Raw genomic sequence first — 19,415 nt, 5'->3', positions numbered from 1 at the left:
TGATTACGGCTATGGGAAAGTTTGGCAAACACGTGAACATGTCTTTATCTGATGAAAGGGATCACGATTGAGTTGTAGACGAAGCAATTCACGAGAATTTAGAACAAGATATTTCCGTTCGAGAAAGCGTTCGTAGCGTAATTAATCGACCTGGAACCGAAATGGGCGCTCAGGATAAGGCATTAAGTCCCCCTGTAGTAGGCCCCTTCGAAAGATTTATTTCCTAGGATTCAGGGGCATGTGAGTAAGTACGCGAACCAGCAATTTGAACGAAAACATTTTCTGAGAACCAGACAGAACAAATTGATAGTAGTTTGAAAACATTTTCTGAAAAGCAGATAGAATAGGTCAAAGTACATGATGAGCAGAATAGAGGGCAATCCCAGCTTGATGAGCTAAGACAACAATTTGGTCAATTAGCTCCTAGTCTAGAATACATACATTTCTAGACACTTGTTCATTAGACTTTATTTGTCCTTATCTCTCCAGGGCTCATCTCCCTCAGTTTGTTCAAATTGTTCACAATCACATGGCAAAATTATGGCATTAATGTATTATAAACTGTGTGTGGGAGACTAAATTAAATCAGTTAAATACACTGATGACTCAAAACTTAACGAGCACTACTCATTGTGAAACTGGAAGTGGGCGTTTTTATCAGCAAGGAAAGCAGAGCAAAAACGAACAGGGAGACATTCTAGCAATGATAGTGGCCACAAATGGAGAAATCTACTGACAAAGGACAGATTGTTATGACTCAGTGCCTGGTAATGAGCATCTTGGAAATGGTGAAGCTGGTCAGCTGTCCGTGTGCTAATGTCACATGCATCTTTGGAAAGTGGTTGATGGATGGTGAAACTGGGAGACAAAATGTTGGACGCCCATACCTCGCTGCAAAACATGGAGGATGGAGTCTTGCCACTCTGTAAAAGCACAATAGGCAGATCTGATGAAAGAGAATAATGATGGTGCAGGCACAAGCGTTTTGGAACATGTCATTCACTGCTCATTGTTGAATATGGAACTCAGCAGCAGATGACTCAATGTGCTCCCGTGTTGACCCAACGACATCACTAATTACAACTGCAGTAGACCATCAAGAGTAGACTCATCATCAATTGAAGCGTCTACATCTACGTCTACATTTATACTCCGCAAGCCACCAAACGGTGTGTGGCGGAGGGCACTTTTCGTGCCACTGTCATTACCTCCCTTTCCTGATCCAGTCGCGCATGGTTCGCGGGAAGAACGACTGCCGGAAAGCCTCCGTGCGCGCTCGAATCTCTCTAATTTTACATTCGTGATCTCCCCGGGAGGTATAAGTAGGGGGAAGCAATATATTCGATACCTCATCCAGAAACGCACCCTCTCGAAACCTGGACAGCAAGCTACAACGCGATGCAGAGCGCCTCTCTTGCAGAGTCTGCCACTTGAGTTTGCTAAACATCTCCGTAACGCTATCACGGTTACCAAATAACCCTGTGACGAAACGCGCCGCTCTTCTTCGGATCTTCTCTATCTCCTATGTCAACCCCAGGGCCGGCCTTAGCCATCCAGGTGCCCCGGGCGAGTCGTCCAGTTGGCGCCCTTTATTGTATAAATAGCGAACCTGGCAGTGCTTTGCAACACGGTATTTGACTGTTTTCTAGAAATCGTCTTAAGTGGTTAATGGCGTCATCTTATGATCATAACATGGTTTTCTCCATCGTAAATTTGAGTATTTTATTTTTTTAAATGGAAATGAAATCCAAATAATCTGAAAGCCCGCTAAGACGCTCCATGTGAGTCTTGTGTAGCCTGTGACGTCAGTCCAGCATGCTGCTGTCGCTGCCGTAACAGTCAGTATAGCAGTGATATATTGTTTGGGCATTCACGTTTTGGGAAATTGTCTAAAAATATTGCGTAGTACTGCACTGTGCATCTACAACAACTCCAGAAAATTGTTTTTGCGCGTTCCAAACAAAGAAAAGATGCGTAAAATGTGGTTGAAACAGGCTCGTATATCCCAAATATTTCTTTTCTTTTCTGAAGCACCCCTGTACTAAAGCGAACAAAACAAAACAAAAATTATTCAAATTGATCAAGCCATGTCTTTGTTTTGGTGAGACTAACACACAACAATTGATTTTTATATATAGGAGGTAATATGTATAACGAAAAAACACTAATTTTGAATTGGGTACCATATTTTTATTGAATTTAATATAACTGTAAGCCATAAACCTATATTTTCTGTCAGTCATCTGAACACAAAACATATTACGCCTAATGAAAAACAATTATAAACGACTAAAATTTTACTTTTCTCGCTTTTCTGTCGGCAAAGTCTCTGATCAGATTAGCAAAGTCCAGGTTTTCGGCAACTTCATTTTCAATGGACAGTGAGGCCAAACTGGTTAGTCTTGTTTGAGACATTGTAGACCGCAAGTACGTTTTTATCAACTTCAGTTTGGAAAAACTGCGTTCGCCGCTTGCGACAGTCACTGGTATTGTTAGCAAAATACGTAACGTTATCCAGATGTTGGGATATAACTCTTGAAGATTATGCTTTTTTATGAAGTTTAAGGCTTCAATAGGCGTTGCCTGGCTGTCTTCGAGATAGTGTTGCAGGCCTAAAATTTCGTCGCACAGCAAATTTCCATCAATATCTGACTTCATGTTGACAGTTAACTTTTCTTGTAATTTAGAACAGCATTGTATTAGTTCTTCTTTATTTTGATTTTTTTAAATGTCAAACAAGAAACTCCACGTCGCAGAAAATTCTTGCATCTGTTCAAATCTTTCTTTCATGGATATGTGCACGGTGTCCAACAGTGCATTGAAAAACTCTACTTTAAACTTCTTTTTTGGGTCAGTTATTTGATCATCAACAGCCTCTTCACCCGGCCTGCGTTTAATACGTCTTAATCGCATTTGTGGTTTAAATAATGGCTGCGTATCAAGATCCGAAGCCAGTTCAGTTGCTGTTACAATAGCTTGTTCGAAACCTGTTTGTCTATATGTTTCCAAATAAGAGCAACATTTGTCAAGGATTCCCATAAACTCGACAAAGTTGATTGTGGGTGACTGACTTGCTTTACTCACAACGTTAATTTGAAACAGAACATCATACCATGTCACGAGAGAAACAATGAAGCTGTAGTCTTTTAATTGTCCTCCTAGTGTTGTCGCTTCGTGTGACACCGCAGCATCGCTTTGTTCAGTAGCATCGGCCAAGGAAACCAAAGCGTCATGCATTTCGCATAATTGATAACGAACCGCTTTGACGCTATCAATTCGAGCTTCCCAGCGTGTGTCACTTACATTTTTCAGGGTGTATATCTTCAAATGGTCGGTCAAAATTTTCCATCTATTTACCGATCCAGCAAATAGATTAAACATTTTTTGTAACATTCCGAACAGTGTCACGGATTTTACTGATGATTTTGCCGCATCACACAATACCAAATTATAACTATGGCATCCACATGGCACAAAAAAAGCTAGTGGATTTAACTTCTTAATTCTGTTCTGGACGCCTTTATTTTTCCCCTTCATGTTCGCGCCGTTATCGTAGCCCTGTCCTCTGCAGTCATTAATGTTAAGGTCAAGATCACTCAATGTTTTTAAAATGCTTTCTGTGAGGCCTTCACCGGTTGTATCATCTATTTGCAGACATGAGATGAAATGTTCTTTTACACTTACGCCATCCTCTGTTATGTCGGCGCATCTTAAAGTTATCGAAAGTTGTTCTTTGTGGCTTATATCTGGAGTACAGTCAGCTATGATTGCATAATACTTTGAACCCTTTATGCGGGATACGATTGTAGACATAACGTGTGATGCCATGAGTTCTATTAATTCAGTTTGTATATTTTTGCCGCAATAATGGTCAGCCAAATCACCATACAATGCCAGTCTGACGTGCTCTTCCATGATTGGATCAAACTTTGCCAATAACTGTACAAGACCTAAGAATTTTCCATTATTTGGGGTAAATAATTTATCTGATAACCCTCTGAATGCCATATTATTTTCAGCCAAATACAAAGTAATGTGCATCAATCTTTGAAGCACATTGCTCCATCGTAAACTTTCTTTAGAAATTAGCTTTTGTTCTTCCTTGTCAATAGTTAATCCAGCTTTAAACCTGATTTCAGCTTCAGTCCATTGAGTAAATGCTTTTTTGTGGTTAGGACTATTTTCATGCAGTTTCAGAGTTTCACTTAAATGTTTCCAATTTCTGAAACCCACAGCGGTAGTCAAATTAGTAGTTGACTTTAAATCAAACAGTCGACAACAAAAGCAAAAGACACTGTCGTTTGATACAGAATAAACTAGCCACCGTCGTCTGATAGTTTCTTCGTTTGATAGTTTTCTTGTGTAATGAGTTGAAGAGAAATGACGCCCATTTTCATCTTTTGGAAAGTTATTTAGACATACTTGTGAGGGTCCACATATTATAATGCGATCTATATCTCTAACATTAAGTACTTTTGGCCACGTACCTACATCAGAAACATTGTATTCTTTTATTGCAAGAACGTTGATACTTTCATCGACCACAGATGTCATGTGTTGATTTTGAAATATCAGAGGATTCATGCAAAGATGTACTGCGCTGGTCAATTTGATCACCTTCAATAGGTGATTGTATATTTTTTGTGTATAATTGTTCACAGTCTGAAGAAATATTTGCTGATACATGGACTTTTGATTCAATATCTGAAGTATTTGCCTTAGAATTTCCTTTAAGGTACTTATAAATATTCATGTGCTTTTTAGTTTCTTCAAGAACTTTTTCTTTTTCAGCTTTTCTTTTCCGATTTTCTGAACCAGAAAGCTTTTTTTTAATCATTTCCTTCTCTTCTGGCATGATTTAATAATTTGACAAATTAGTGCTTGGACACTGCTCTATTTCGCGACCACAATATTCGATCTATAAGAAATAAAGAAATTCACCTATCAGTAGACGTAACTAGAAAAAAACCTGAACTGAAAGATAAAAATGTTTTTCGCACCTACCAGAAAATTAAAATGTTGACACAGTCACGACACTCGTTTCACTCACAATTATTCAGCCACGAAAACATGACTGCTGCCTCCGACTCTTACTGACAATTACTGACATGCGGGTGCAAATCGTAGCGCTGCCAACATATGCAGTCTAACAAACATTGTGTGGCGCTGTATTATTTCAGTAAGTTAGGGGAGAATTCTCTATGAATGCAGTGCACGCATTGCATGATCTATTAATTAATGTACATGAGTCATTCAGTCACAAATATTCGATATAAATACATTCGTATTAATTAAATCATAATGTAATGTATATTTCACAGTCTGTATTTTCTTTTATTTGGAGCGACCGGTAGTTTCTGTTGTAAACGAGAGATGGTACGGCTGCATGGGCTCTTCCTTGTTGCAGTTCTTGAAACAAATAAGAGAGGCGCTTTGGTAGAGCCCGTGCTAGCCCGCGTCAAACATGGATGGTTGCAGACAATACGAAGATTGCATTCAGCATGATTTCTCTCCTGCTACCCCGAATTCATCGCGCATTCGTGAGATTAGCGACGTATGTTGAATGAGACTGAATAATATTTTAGTTTCGCGAAATGGGTGATTGTAAATTGTAATTTTTTTTACATGCGTTTAGTACGTGGCGCCCTTTGCGCCCCGGCGCCCTGGGCGACCGCCCGAGTCGCCCCACCCTAAAGCCGGCGCTGGTCAACCCGACCTGGTACGGATGCCACACTGATGAGCAATACTCAAGTATAGGTCGAACGAGTGTTTTGTTAGCCACCTCCTTTGTTGATGGACTACATTTTCTACGGACTCTCCCAAAGAATCTCAACCTGGCACCCGCCTTACCAACAATTAGTTTTATATGATCATTCCGCTTCAAATCGTTCCGCACGCATACTCCCAGATATTTTACAGAAGTAACTGCTACCAGTGTTTGTTCCGCTATCATATAATCATACAATAAAGGATCCTTCTTTCTATGCATTCGCAATACATTACATTTTTCTATGTTTGGAGTCAGTTGCCACTCCCTGCACCAAGCGCCTATCCGCTGCAGATCTTCCTGCATTTCGCTGCAATTTTCTAATGCTGCAATTTCTCTGTATACTACAGCATCATCCGCGAAAAGCCGCATGGAACTTTCGACACTATCTACTAGGCCATTTATATATATATTGTGAAAAGCAATGGTCCGGTAACACTCCCCTGTGGCACGCCAGAGGTTACGTTAACGTCTGTAGACGTCTCTCCATTGAGAACAACATGCTGTGTTCTGTTTGCTAAAAACTCTTCAATCCAGCCACACAGCTGGTCTGATATTCCGTAGGCTCTCACTTTGTTTACTTTGTTTATCAGGCGACAGTGCGGAACTGTATCGAACGCCTTCCGGAAGTCAAGGAAAATGGCATCTACCTGGAAGCCTGTATCTAATATTTTCTGGGTCTCATGAACAAATAAAGCGAGTTGGGTCTCACACGATCGCTGTTTCCGGAATCCATGTTGATTCCTACAGAATAGATTCTTGGTTTCCAGAAATGACATGATACGCGAGCAAAAAACTTGTTCTAAAATTCTGCAACAGATCGATGTCAGAGATATAGGTCTATAGTTTTGCGCATCTGCTCGACGACTCTTCTTGAAGACTGGGACTGCCTGTGCTCTTTTCCAATCATTTGGAACCTTCCATTCCTCTAGAGATTTGCGGTACGCGGCTGTTAGAAGGGGGGCAAGTTCTTTCGCGTCCTCTGTGTAAAATCGAATTGGTATCCCGTCAGATCCAGTGGACTTTCCTCTGTTGAGTGATTTCACTTGATTTTCTATTCCTTGGACAGCCATTTTTTCGTTTGTGCGAGGATTTAGAGAAAGAACTGCAGTGCGGTCTTCCTCTGTGAAACAGCTTTGGAAAAAGGTGTTTAGTATTTCAGCTTTACGCGTGTCATCCTCTGTTTCAATGTCATCATCATCCCAGAGTGTCTGGATATGCTGTTTCGAGCCACTTACTGATTTAACGTAAGACCAGAACTTCCTAGGATTTTCTGTCAAGTCGGTACATAGAATTTTACTTTCGAATTCACTGAACGCTTCACGCATAGCCCTCCTCACGCTAACTTTGACATCGTTTAGCTTCTGTTTGTTTGAGAAGTTTTGGCTGCGTTTAAACTTGCAGTGACCGAGCGAGGTGGCGCAGTGGTTAGCCACTGGACTCGCATTCGGGAGGACGACGGTTCAATCCCGCGTCCGGCCATCCTGATTTAGGTTTTCCGTGATTTCCCTAAATCACTCCAGGCAAATTCCGGGATGGTTCCTCTGAAAGGGCACGGCCGACTTCCTTCCCCGTCCTTCCGTAATCCGATGAGACCGATGACCTCGCTGTCTGGTCTCCTTCCCTAAACAAGCAACCAACCAACCAACCAAACTTGCAGTGAAGCTCTCTTTGCTTTCGCCTAGGTGGATGAATCCCGTTTCTTGTTACATCAGTTCGATAATTGTGTACAGATATGCCATCATCCGGGCGAATGGCTGCTGGAGACGTGCACAGTGGCAAGGACGCAGGCTACTTAGGGCAATAATATATTATGGAGGACGTTCACATGGGCTTGTATGGGACCTGTTGTAGTAATAGAAGAAACCATGAGAGCTGTGGACTATATAAACAATATTTCAGATCTCCTGCATTCCTTCAGGCTCGACACTTTCCCAACGGCGATGGCACCAGCAGGATAACTATCTGACTAGAATCATGCCACAATGTTTTGAGCAGCATGACAGTGAACTCCTACTGACGCCTTGGCCACCAATCTCGCCTGATCTGTGCCAGATGGAACACATCTAGGATGCTATCTCCGCACCCACAAACCTGTAATTTACTGCCTGACCTGTGCATAGACATTTCATCACATACCTCCAGAAACCTTGCAAGAAGTGGTCGAATTAATGCCATGCAGAATCTTTGCACTATTCCATTCCAAAGGTGACCAACAGGCAGTTAAGCAGCTGGTCATAATAACGGGTGATAAAAAAGTCAGTATAAATTTGAAAACTGAATAAATCACGGAATAATGTAGATAGAGAGGTACAAATTGACACACATGCTTGGAATGACATGGGGTTTTATTAGAACCAAGAAAATACAAACGTTCAAAAAATGTCCGACAGATGGCGCTTCATCTGATCAGAATAGCAATAATTAGCATAACAAAGTAAGACAAAGCAAAGATGATGTTCTCTACAGGAAATGCTCAATATGTCCACCATCATTCCTCAACAATAGCTGTAGTCGAGGAATAATGTTGTGAACAGCACTGTAAAGCATGTCCGGAGTTATGGTGAGGCACTGGCGTCGGATGTTGTCTTTCAGCATCCCTAGAGATGTCGGTCGATCACGATACACTTGCGACTTCAGGTAACCCCAAAGCCAATAATCGCACGGACTGAGGTCTGGGGACCTGGAAGGCCAAGCTTGACGAAAGTGGCGGCTGAGCACACGATCATCACCAAACGACGCGCGCAGGAGATCTTTCACGCGTATAGCAATACTTAGTATTTTTTTTTTTCTAATGAAACCCCATGTCATTCCAAGCATGTGTGTCAATTTTTACCTCTCTATCTACATTATTCCGTGGTTTTTGATCACCCGGTACACAGACAGAAAAAAATCGCAACACCAAGAAGGACATAAACGAAAGTTGGTAGGTGTGTTTTTACATCTGAAAGATGATGTCTATTCATATTTAGCGCCAGTCGCATCAGAGTGGCCCTAGTAGCGGCACTATGAAGATGCAAGTCAGGTTTGCTTTAAATACAGTCTGTAACAGTCGTGAGCGTTAGTTACCTTTGAGATTGGACGTGGTGAGTCGATGTTAGTCAAGAATGACTTTAAGGCGATAAAGACGCCACTATCAACACCTCACTGAATTTGAACGAGGTCGTATAATAGGACTATGCGAAGCTGATTGTTCCTTCTGCGATACTGCAGAAAGAATTAGCAGGAATGAAGCGACTGTACCTGACGGCTGGCAGCGGTGGCAACGAGAACGTACGGTCGTGAGAAGACAGGTTTCCGGACAGCCACGTGGCACTACCGAGAGGGAGGACTATCGTGTTTAGCGTGTGACTCTGGCACATCTTACTGCATCTGCTGCAGCAATTTGAGCAGCAATTGGCATCTCAGTGACACAACGAACTGTTACCACTCGGTTACTTCCAGGACACCTCCGAGCCATATGCTCTGCAGCGTGCATTCCACTTACCCCAAACCACCACCATTTGCGACTTCAGTGGCATCAAGCAAGAACTCATTGGAGGGCAGGGTGGAGGTCTGTTGGGTTTTCTGATGAAAGCTTTTTCCACCTCGGGGCCAGTGATGGCTGCGTGTTGGTTAGGAGGAGGCCAGTTGAGGGCCTGCAACCAACGTGTCTGTGTGCTAAACACACTGGTCCTACACCTGGAGTTATGGTGTAGGGTCGATTCTGTATGACAGCAGTAGAACTCTCGTTGTTATACTACGCACCTCAACTGCAAAATTGTACGTCAATCTGGTGATTCGATCTGTTGCGCTGCCATTCACGAACAGCATTCCAGGGGGTTTTCCAACAGGATAACGCTCGCCCACATACCGTTGTTGTAATCCAACATGCTCTACATGCTCTGACTTGCTCGATCACGAGATCTGTCTGCAATCGAGCACATACGGGGTATCATCGGATGAGAACTCCAGCGTCATTCACAATCAGCATTAACCGACCCTATATTGACCGACGCAGTGGAACAGGCACGTTAGTATGCTTGCATTTAATATTCTGTCGTTTACAAAGGGTTATTAATGTAACAGCATTTCACATTTGCAATAGCTTATCTCGCACTTACATTAACTTGCAATCTTGCAATGTTAATCACTGAAATATGTTATCTCGACAAATGTATTCCTGAAATTTCATTACTGTACATTAATTCTTCTTCCTCTTTTTCCGTTTGGGTCATCTAAGGACCACGTGCCAATTTCAGTGCTTCCTCGCTTGTTCTTCTTTCTTCTTCCTCCAGTACTCTTTCACCTTCTCATTATGTATCCTTTTTCTCTCCTCAGACCATTTTGAACCCTGTCTTCTCCCTCTTGCCTTGGAATCCTTCCATTTTTAACAGTTTCTGGGTAAAAATATGTCTTTCTGTTGCATCTTTTTCACTTATGTTCTTTCTTTCCAAATCTTCCCTAACTCTTGTTGACTCTTTCTCCCAAAGATATATAAAAATGTCTTTGGCTAATCTTTTGCCATTCGTTCTGTATAAATGACCAAAAAATAGCAGTTATGTTTTCTATGTTGCAGTATCTTCTTCCCACTTCTTAATTTGCATACCTCTGCATTTTTTAGCGGTCCGAGTATTTTCCGAATGATTCTTCTTCTAGGACATGAAGTTTGTGTAATTTGTAATTCGATTCTAAGCATTCACTTGCTTAAAGACGTTCTGGTTTTACCACTGTGTTGTAGCGCTTTATTTTCGAATTTTTCGACAGAGACCTTTTGTTGTAAATGTTCCTGTTATACCATTTGCTCTGTCCATCTTTCTACACTGAATTTTCCTTAGTCGTTTTCTTGAATCATTTCTCCCAAATATTTCAATTTATTAACCCTCTTTATCAGTCCAGCATCTGTTACTAGGATTTCTGGACCATTTTTTAAGTTTGTCATAGATACTGTTTTCTCTACAGAAATTCTTAAACCTGCTTTGTTGGCTATTTTTTCTACGAGATTGATTGGTATTTATGCATTTGTTACGGTTTTTTTTTTTTTTTTTTTTTTTTTTTTTTTTTTTTTTAGAAAGAATGTCAAACTCATCCGCAAATGCTAGACACTGAATTTCAATAAGTTTGTTCTTAGTCACTAATCTTACTGGTTACAACTTATGTTCATTTAGTCTACGTTTCCATTCTCCTACTGTTTTCTCCAGGACGTAGCTGAAGGGGAGTGGGGACTGGCTGTCACCTTGCCTCACACCTATTACACTACTGGCCATTAAAATTGCTACACCAAGAAGAAATGCAGATGATAAACGGGTATTCATTGGACAGATATATTATACTAGAACTCACATGTGATTACATTTTCACGCAATTTGGGTGTACAGATCCTGAGAAATCAGTACCCAGAACAACCATCTCTGGCCGTAATAACGGCCTTGATACGCCTGGGCATTGAGTCAAACAGAGCTTGGATGGCGTGTACGCGTACAGCTGCCCATTCAGCTTCAACACGATACCACAGTTTATCAAGAGTAGTGACTGGAGTATTGTGACGAGCCAGTTGCTCGGCCACCATTGACCAGACGTTTTCAATTGGTGAGAGAGCTGGAGAATGTGCTGGCCAGGGCAGCAGTCGAACATTTTCTGTATCCAGAAAGGCCCGTACAGGACCTGCAACATGCGGTCGTGCATTATCCTGCTGAAATGTAGGGTTTCGCAGGGATCGAATGAAGAGTGGAGCCACGGGTCGTAACACATCTGAAATGTAACGTCCACTGTTCAAAGTGCCGTCAATGTGAACAAGAGGTGACCGAGACGTGTAACCAATGGCACCCCATAGCATCAGACCGGGTGATACACCAGTATGGCGATGACGAATACATGCTTCCAATGTGCGTTCACCGCGATGTCGCCAAACTCGGATGCGACCATCATGATGCTGTAAACAGAACCTGGATTCATCCGAAAAAAATGACGTTTTGCCATTCGTGCACCCAGGTTCGTCGATGAGTACACCATCGCAGGCACTCCTGTCTGTGATGCATCGTCAAGGGTAACAGCAGCCATGGTCTCCGAGCTGATAGTCCATGCTGCTGCAAACGTCGTCGAACTGTTCGTGCAGATGGTTGTTGTCTTGCAAACGTCCCCATCTGTTGACTCAGGGATCGAGAAGTGGCTGCACGATCCGTTACAGCCATGCGGATAAGATTCCTGTCATCTCGATTGCTAGTGATACGAGGCCGTTGGGATGTAGCACGGCGTTCCGTATTACCCTCCTGAACCCACCGATTCCATATTCTGCTAACAGTCATTGGATCTCGACGAACGCGAGCAGCGTGTCGCGATACGATAAACCGCAATCGCGATAGGCTACAATCCGACCTTTATCAAAGTCGGAAACGTGATGGTACGCATTTCTCCTCCTTACACGAGACATCACAACAACGTTTCACCAGGCAACGCCGTTCAACTGCTGTTTGTGTATGCGAAATCGGTTGGAAACTTTCCTCATGTGTAGGTGTCACCACCGGCGCCAACCTTGTTTAAATCTCTGAAAAGCTGATCATTTGCATATCACAGCATGTTCTTCCTGTCGGTTAAATTTCACGTCTGTAGCACTTCATCTTCGTGGTGTAGCAATTTTAATGGCCAGTAGTGTATTATTTTCAATGCCTTAGATATTTCACCCCGAAACTTTGGTGCCTGTGTGCGTTTTACGAATAAGGTTTACTTCTTTGGATTTAATGCCAAATTCCTGGAGCTCTTTAGCTTGTGTTGCCCTATCATTAATTATTTTTGGCGTTGCGATTTTTCTCCGTCAATCTATTTTGGCACATCGGTGTACATCATAATAATGTAAATGACTATTGTGATTTTTTTTTTGTGTTTACGTTGCTCGAGTGTAGAGACGGCGCACTTGCCTGATACTCCATGAAGCCGGGGCGCCTGAGGCGGCTGCCAATGATCCCGATGATGACTCCGTGGCGCTGGAAGCTGCCGACGTCGTCTGTCTCAGCACCGCGATTGTTGCGGCAGCCGTCGTTGGTGAAGACGGAGTGCGAGGAAACGGAGAGCAGTGCGGACAGCTTGATCTCGTCGTAGCTGAGGCAGGCGCTCAGCACCAGGGGCGGCCGCTCCTCGTCCGTACCCACCAGCTCCCAGCCGCCGTTGCCCTTGGTTCCATCCTGAAAACAGCAGCCGCACTCGTACCGATTAGCAACGCCGGTTTCCCGCTATTGTGTCATAATGACGTTTATACAGGATATATATCCGTTAGAGTCTGCAAGAATTTAACAGGACACAGAGGATGCTCCACTGAACAATTTGAGGTAGGGAACCTGGTGTCGGAGAAGCCAGCTTAACCCTTTCTTTGGCAAACGGTGAAAATAAAAATAAAAAAAAATTTCAGTACTTATATTTATTTATTATGCTTAAAGAAATACAATTCAGTCAGTTTTAGAAATTTTTGACAAAAATTTTTAAAATTATGAAATGTTGCTTACAAGCAACATTGCCAGCAGTAGACCACATTTATACATATTATAGAAAAAAAGTGTTTGCCAATAACCTCAAGCAAAAGGTTTCCTGCACGTGAATAATTTAATTTATAAACACATTTATGCATTCCTGCTGCGTAACAGAACTGTTTCATTTTCCCTTCTAGTTCTTCTTGCAATGGAATTTTCGGAAACAGTTCCTCTTTGGAACGAAGCACAATACTAGATTGCATTTTGAACACATGATTGTAGAAAATACAGATGGACAATAACGACAACGACCTTTGGGACCGTATACAGGCCAATGCTCCATATTATCATATCGGACATCTTGTGTAACAGTCGGAGCTGTTGGCTTCCTCCTCTTCTTTTGTGGTGGTGTTACATCTATTGAGGGCCTTCCTACTTTCCTTTTCGCTGAAAACATCAAACCATTGGCAATATCTGACCTGAATGACTTCAGTGAAGTCTTCTTGTCCAGAGATTCTCTTCGAAATACCAGTCATGCATTTACAACACTCAGATCTAGCATAAATCCAAACAGTCTCATGTACCAACACCTAGTTTTCATTGATATTCTGTAGAGCTCTATCAGCATACCAGTAAGATCAACTCCTCCTATATGCTTGTTGTACTGACATACAATACTGGGACAGGGCATATCAATTCTTCTTTTTTCGTTGCTGTCCCATCATTTTACTGTTGAGAGTGGTTGGACACCAGAAAATGAGCTTGCAAGTATCAGATTTTATTGTTTTGAATATCCGCCGTAAGCATATGTAATATACTAATTACACATGTCCCAACTATGGGCAATGTTGCTCACAGGCAACATAAAAGTTTTATACTATTTACGTAATTCAAAACAATATTAGATTGAAATATTTCTGTTGTAAACTCACCTCTGGGTATTTCTTGAAGAAAATCTGCTAAGATTACTGCCAAATTATTGAAATCCACTCTTTCAGAACCAAAATAAGACACCCCTGTTGCTCACACGAGGAGATCTCTGTAACATCACTGCACAAACTGCCATCTCGTGTGGAAAACCTTGAACTATTACAACAACTGGCACTCGCAGTGCGTAAAGGAACGTTTCCTGGAGGCAACAATGCCAGTAAAAGGCACTGGGAAGTGTTTATTGTCCCATAAGGCCAACGTAAATTTGATGTTGCTTGAGAGCAACGCTGCCAAATAAAGGGTTAAGGAGATAAGAGGAATAAAGACACATTACTGCTTACTTTTTTTATTCAGGTTAGTTACAGTTAACTGCAAATACCATCACTGACAAAGTGAACGTACCACTCGTACCTTACAAAATGTGCTGAAACTGATGGCCATCGACCTCAATGCAAGCATGACATCGACGAACAAGATTCTGACGCATCCTGACAAATTTCGCTGGTGGTTTTCGAATCACATCACAGGCAACTACAATTCTGGCAACTAATTCCATCTCCGTGTTCACTGGGGTCCCATACACAGCTGACTTTAGATATCCCCATAGGAAATAATCAAGTGGATTCAGGTCAGGTGAATTCGGAAGCCATGGAATAGGACCTTCCCTTCCAACCCAGCGATCAGGAAATACACCACTGAGATGGTTGCAGATATACGAACTGAAGTGAGGCGGTTCACCATCATGTTGTGTCCACATCCTCTAACGAATAGCCAAGGTTACGTTCTTCAAGTACAGATGGCCAAGAAGAAGATATGGCCCAATGAGATTGTCGCCTACAATGCCAGCCCAGACATTCACAGCAAAACGTACTAGATGGTGTGACTGTAATACAGCGTGAGCGTTTTTCTCACCTCACCATGGTTCTTTCTGCTCTTTGAAATTCCATCAGAATCAAGTGAGACCTCGTCAGTAAACAGCACAATTTGGAGGAAATCCAGTCCATCAATCCATTGTTGGCGCAGCCACTGACACAATGCGACTCTTTGTGTAAAGCCAATCACAAGCATTGCGTGGTCTCGTTGTGGTTGATATAGATGTAATTGTTGCTCGTGGAGTACTCGTCACACGCTAGTACACACATCAAAAAAAGTTTTGCATCACCCCAGTTCCCAGAATTTCTGAAGGTAGACGTTGACTGTGGATATTGTACCACAGACACAGTCCCTCTGACTGTTCAGAGATGTCACTAAAGCCGCCCAGAGATGTAAACAACCATGGATGAGCAGCGCCTATTAGACCGAGGGGGTCTGACAGTCGATCACTTCAATCATTCCACCAGGAAGGATGTACACGGATCGTGTTGTCTGTAGTTCAGCCATGCCTAGATGGTCAATACCGCGGTGTGATCGAGTCTGCAGTGTTACTTTGTGCCAGGAAGGGGTCTCAACAAGGGAAGTGTCCAGGCGTCTTGGAGTGAATCAAAGTGACCGTTGTTCGGACATGGAGGAGATATGGAGAGACAGGAACTGTCGATGACATGCCTCGCTCAGGCCTCCCAAGGGCTACTACCGCAGTGGATGACCACTACCTACGGATTACGGCTCGGAGGAACCCTAACGGCAACCCCACCCTCTTGAATAATTATTTTCGTGCAGCCATAGGACGTCGTGTTACGACTCAAACTGTGCGCAATAGTCTGCATCACGCGCATCATCCGATCGATAGTGTAACCATATCGGCAGCATATTGACGAGGCATTCGTCTTCATGGACGACAATTCACGCCCCCATCATGCACACCTTGTGAATGACTTCCTTCAGGATAACAATATTGCTTGACTAGAGTGGCAAGCATTTTCTCCAGACATGAACCCTATCAAAGCTCCCTAGGATAGATTGAAAAGGGCTATTTATGGACGACGTGACGCACCAACCACTCTGAGGGATCTACGCCGAATCGCTGTTGAGAAATGGGACAATCTGGACCAACAGTGCCTTGATGAACTTGTGGATAGTATGCTACGACGAATACAGGCATGCATCAATGCAAGAAGACGTGCTACTGGGTATTAGAGGTACCAGTGTGTACAGCAGTCTGGACCACCACCTCTGAAGGTCTCGCTGTATGGTGGTACAACATGCAATGTGTGGTTTTTATGAGCAATAAAAAGCGCGGAATGATGTTTATGTTGCTCTCTATTCCAATTTTCTGTACAGGTTCCGAAACTCTCGGAACCAAGGTGATGCAAAACTTTTTTTGATGTGTGTATGTTCAGCGACCATTTCACGTGCATTACGACGAGTACTTGAAGCGAAGTCCAGTGCAACACGTTCCATCATCTGCTCTTCAAAATCGGATGTGTGAGTGCTCCTCATGTTGCAAGTTTTCTCGTTTCTCCTTTCCAATGAACCAGTCTCCCGCATTCGTCGATCGAGAGAAGTAAGCACTCGTCGTGGTGGATGATGCCTGTTAGGAAATCGTTCCCTATACAACGTTTCAGCAGCGAATGCCTTGCAACGTACTTCCCATCCACAAGGTGCATGTCAGCGAGTTCTGCGAAACTGTAGCGGTACCGCTCCGTTATATTGTACTGTACGTCTCTGAATAGCACTGAGTAATGAATGGGACTGTTAATTAATGTAGGTTGATTCTTACAAAGAAGCAACCTACATTAATTGTACACAGCCACTGTCTCACCATGTCAGTTTTAGACAAAATAGCAATGGGACTGTCGTTGATCCATAGCACGTTCTGTCATGGAACAATGTAAATACGATACAACAGAACCACCTTATGGACAAGTAATGTAAACAAAACCTGCTTCATGACTTGCTAGTAATCAGGCTTGTTCTCCTTGTTTTCTTGCAGGGAATAAAGAATGTACTTGTAAATAAGCACTACAGTATGCGTAAACTTGTATGCATGTTGCGCCGGCCCGGGTGGCCGAGCGGTTCTAGGCGCTACAGTCTGGAACCGCGCGACCGCTACGGTCGCAGGTTCGAATCCTGCCTCGGGCATGGATGTGTGTGATGTCCTTAGGTTTGTTAGGTTTAAGTAGTTCTAAGTTCTATGGGACTGATGACCTCAGAAGTTAAGTCCCGTAGTGCTCAGAGCCATTTTTGTATGCATGTTTATTGCAAGTATGCTGGAAATCAGTAATGCTAGACAATGAGATAGACAAGTTTACTTCCATATCTTCTTAAGCTGGCTTCTCAGACCCAAGGTTCCCTACCTCAAATTGTTGTGTGGACCATTCTCTATGTCCCGTTACATTTCCACTCGCTCTTACGGGAGCACCCTACATACACCAGTTGGATAAATCTGTGGAAACACCGTGAGAAACACATGCTTGAATATAAATGCAGATGCTAGCTGAGCCTGCAGCTGCGCTATATTATTTGACTACAAATGGCACATATGCAATGTCAATACGTTGAAAACGCCAGTCGTGGTCACAACCGTGTTCTGTGTAGTTGAAGTGTTTCGCAGTGAACATATAGTGCGTAGTGGAGCGATCACTCTGTTGTAGAAATAATTCAAGCAATCTTGGCTTTTGAATTATTTCTAGTTACAAGTGTTTTATCTTGAAGCTAAGTGAATTCGAAAGTGGGGAAAATCGTTGGTGCTCGTGTGGTAAGTGCTTACGTGACCAAGGCAGCCAAGATGTTTGGTGTTTCAAGAGACATCGTATCTAAGCTTTATACCGTGTACAAGGGCACGTAGGGGAGCTATGGCTCAAGTTTAAAAGAATAATTCACCATGCGCTAGATAGACATGTTCATAGTGGGAGGGAACCTCCATGATATAGAGTTACTAAAGATATTCTAAAGAAACAGAGATTACTGTATAATAGGTGTAAAACAATTCTAAAGAAACAGAGATTACTGTATAATAGGTGTAAAACAAAGTGCAGAGTTGTAGATACAGAGATCCTGAATGAAAAGAGTTTGGCTGTCAAGAGAGCGATGCGTGATGCCGTCAGTGACTGCCGCCACAGAATATTGTCAAATGATCTTCACAAAACCCAAAGAATTCTGGTTGTATGTAAAGGCTGTTAGTGGCACCAAAGTTAGTGTCCAGTCCCTAGTGAATGAAACAGGAACTGAAACCGAAGGCAGAAAAGCAGAAGCTGAAATGCCTAACTGCGTTTTCGACTTTATCTTTACAAAATAAAACCCCGGAGAACCGCTACAGTTTAACCCTCGTACCACTGAAAAGATGGATGAAGTAAGTATTAGCGTCAGTGGTGTTGAGAAACAACTGAAATAATTAAAATCGAACAAAGTCTCAAGCCCAACGATTCTATACCGAATTTTCGGATATCTTAGCCACTCTTCTAACTGTAATCTATCGTAGGTCCTAAAACAAAGAAACTGTGTCAAGTTCCTGGAGAAGACGCAGGTCACACTCGTCTACAAGAAGGTTAGTAGAAGTGGTCCACAAAACTACCGTACAGTATCCTTAACATGGATTTGTTGCAGAATCTTAGATCATATTCAGAGCCCAAACATAATGAAGTACCTTGAACAGAATGACGTCATCCACGGATTCCAAAAACGTCAATTGTGCGAAACCTAACTCAAACTTTTTTTCACATGATATACTGAAAGGTTTGGATCAAGGCAGTCAGGCAGATGCAGTATTTCTTGATTTCCGAAAAGCATTGACTCAATACCACACCTACGCTTATTGTCAAAAGCACAATCATATGGGATATTAAGTGAAATTTGTGACTGGGCTGAGGACTTTCTGGAAAACAGCATTTTACCTTTGATGGAGAGTCATCGTCAAATGTAGAAGTAACTTAAGGTGTGCCCCTGGGAAGTTTGTTGGGACCCATGCTGTTCATGTTCTATATTAATGATCTAGCAGACAATATTAAGAGAAACCATAGCTTTTTTGCAGGTGATGCAGTTATCTATAATGAAGTATTGTCTGAAAGACAAGATTTCAAAGTGGTGCAGAGATTGGCAACTTGCTTTAAATGTTCAAAAATGTAAAATTGTGCACTTCACAAAACGAAAAAACATAGTATCCTACGATTACAATATCAGTGAATCATCTACATCTACATGGTTACTCTGCAATTCACACTTAAGTGCCTGGCAGAGGCTTCATCGAACCACTTTCATACTACTTCTCTACCATTCCTCTCTCGAATGGCGCGTGGGAAAAAGGAACAACTAAATCTTTCCTTTCGAGCTCTGATTTCTCTTATTTTATTATGATGATCATTTCTCTCTACATAGGTGGGTGTCAACAAAATATTTAAGCATTC

The 19,415-nt window shown here is 42.4% G+C and overlaps 1 protein-coding gene across 1 annotated transcript in view; it reads right to left on the bottom strand.

Annotated features, from left to right (window-relative positions):
* The window catches only part of LOC124616298, a gene marked incomplete at its 5' end in the record, with an annotated part of 117,637 nt that overhangs the window by 43,222 nt on the left and 55,000 nt on the right, over positions 1-19,415 (bottom strand). Inside the window, one exon of the mRNA XM_047144601.1 lies at positions 12,661-12,924. Coding sequence (XP_047000557.1) covers positions 12,661-12,924 — 264 coding nt within the window. The remainder of the gene's footprint in view (positions 1-12,660; positions 12,925-19,415) is intronic.

Source organism: Schistocerca americana, chromosome 5, assembly GCF_021461395.2.
Source record: "Schistocerca americana isolate TAMUIC-IGC-003095 chromosome 5, iqSchAmer2.1, whole genome shotgun sequence".
NCBI classification, from domain to species: Eukaryota; Metazoa; Arthropoda; class Insecta; order Orthoptera; family Acrididae; genus Schistocerca; species Schistocerca americana.
Note: the sequence above shows the minus strand (reverse complement) of the source record. Positions and strands in the feature narration are given on the sequence as shown.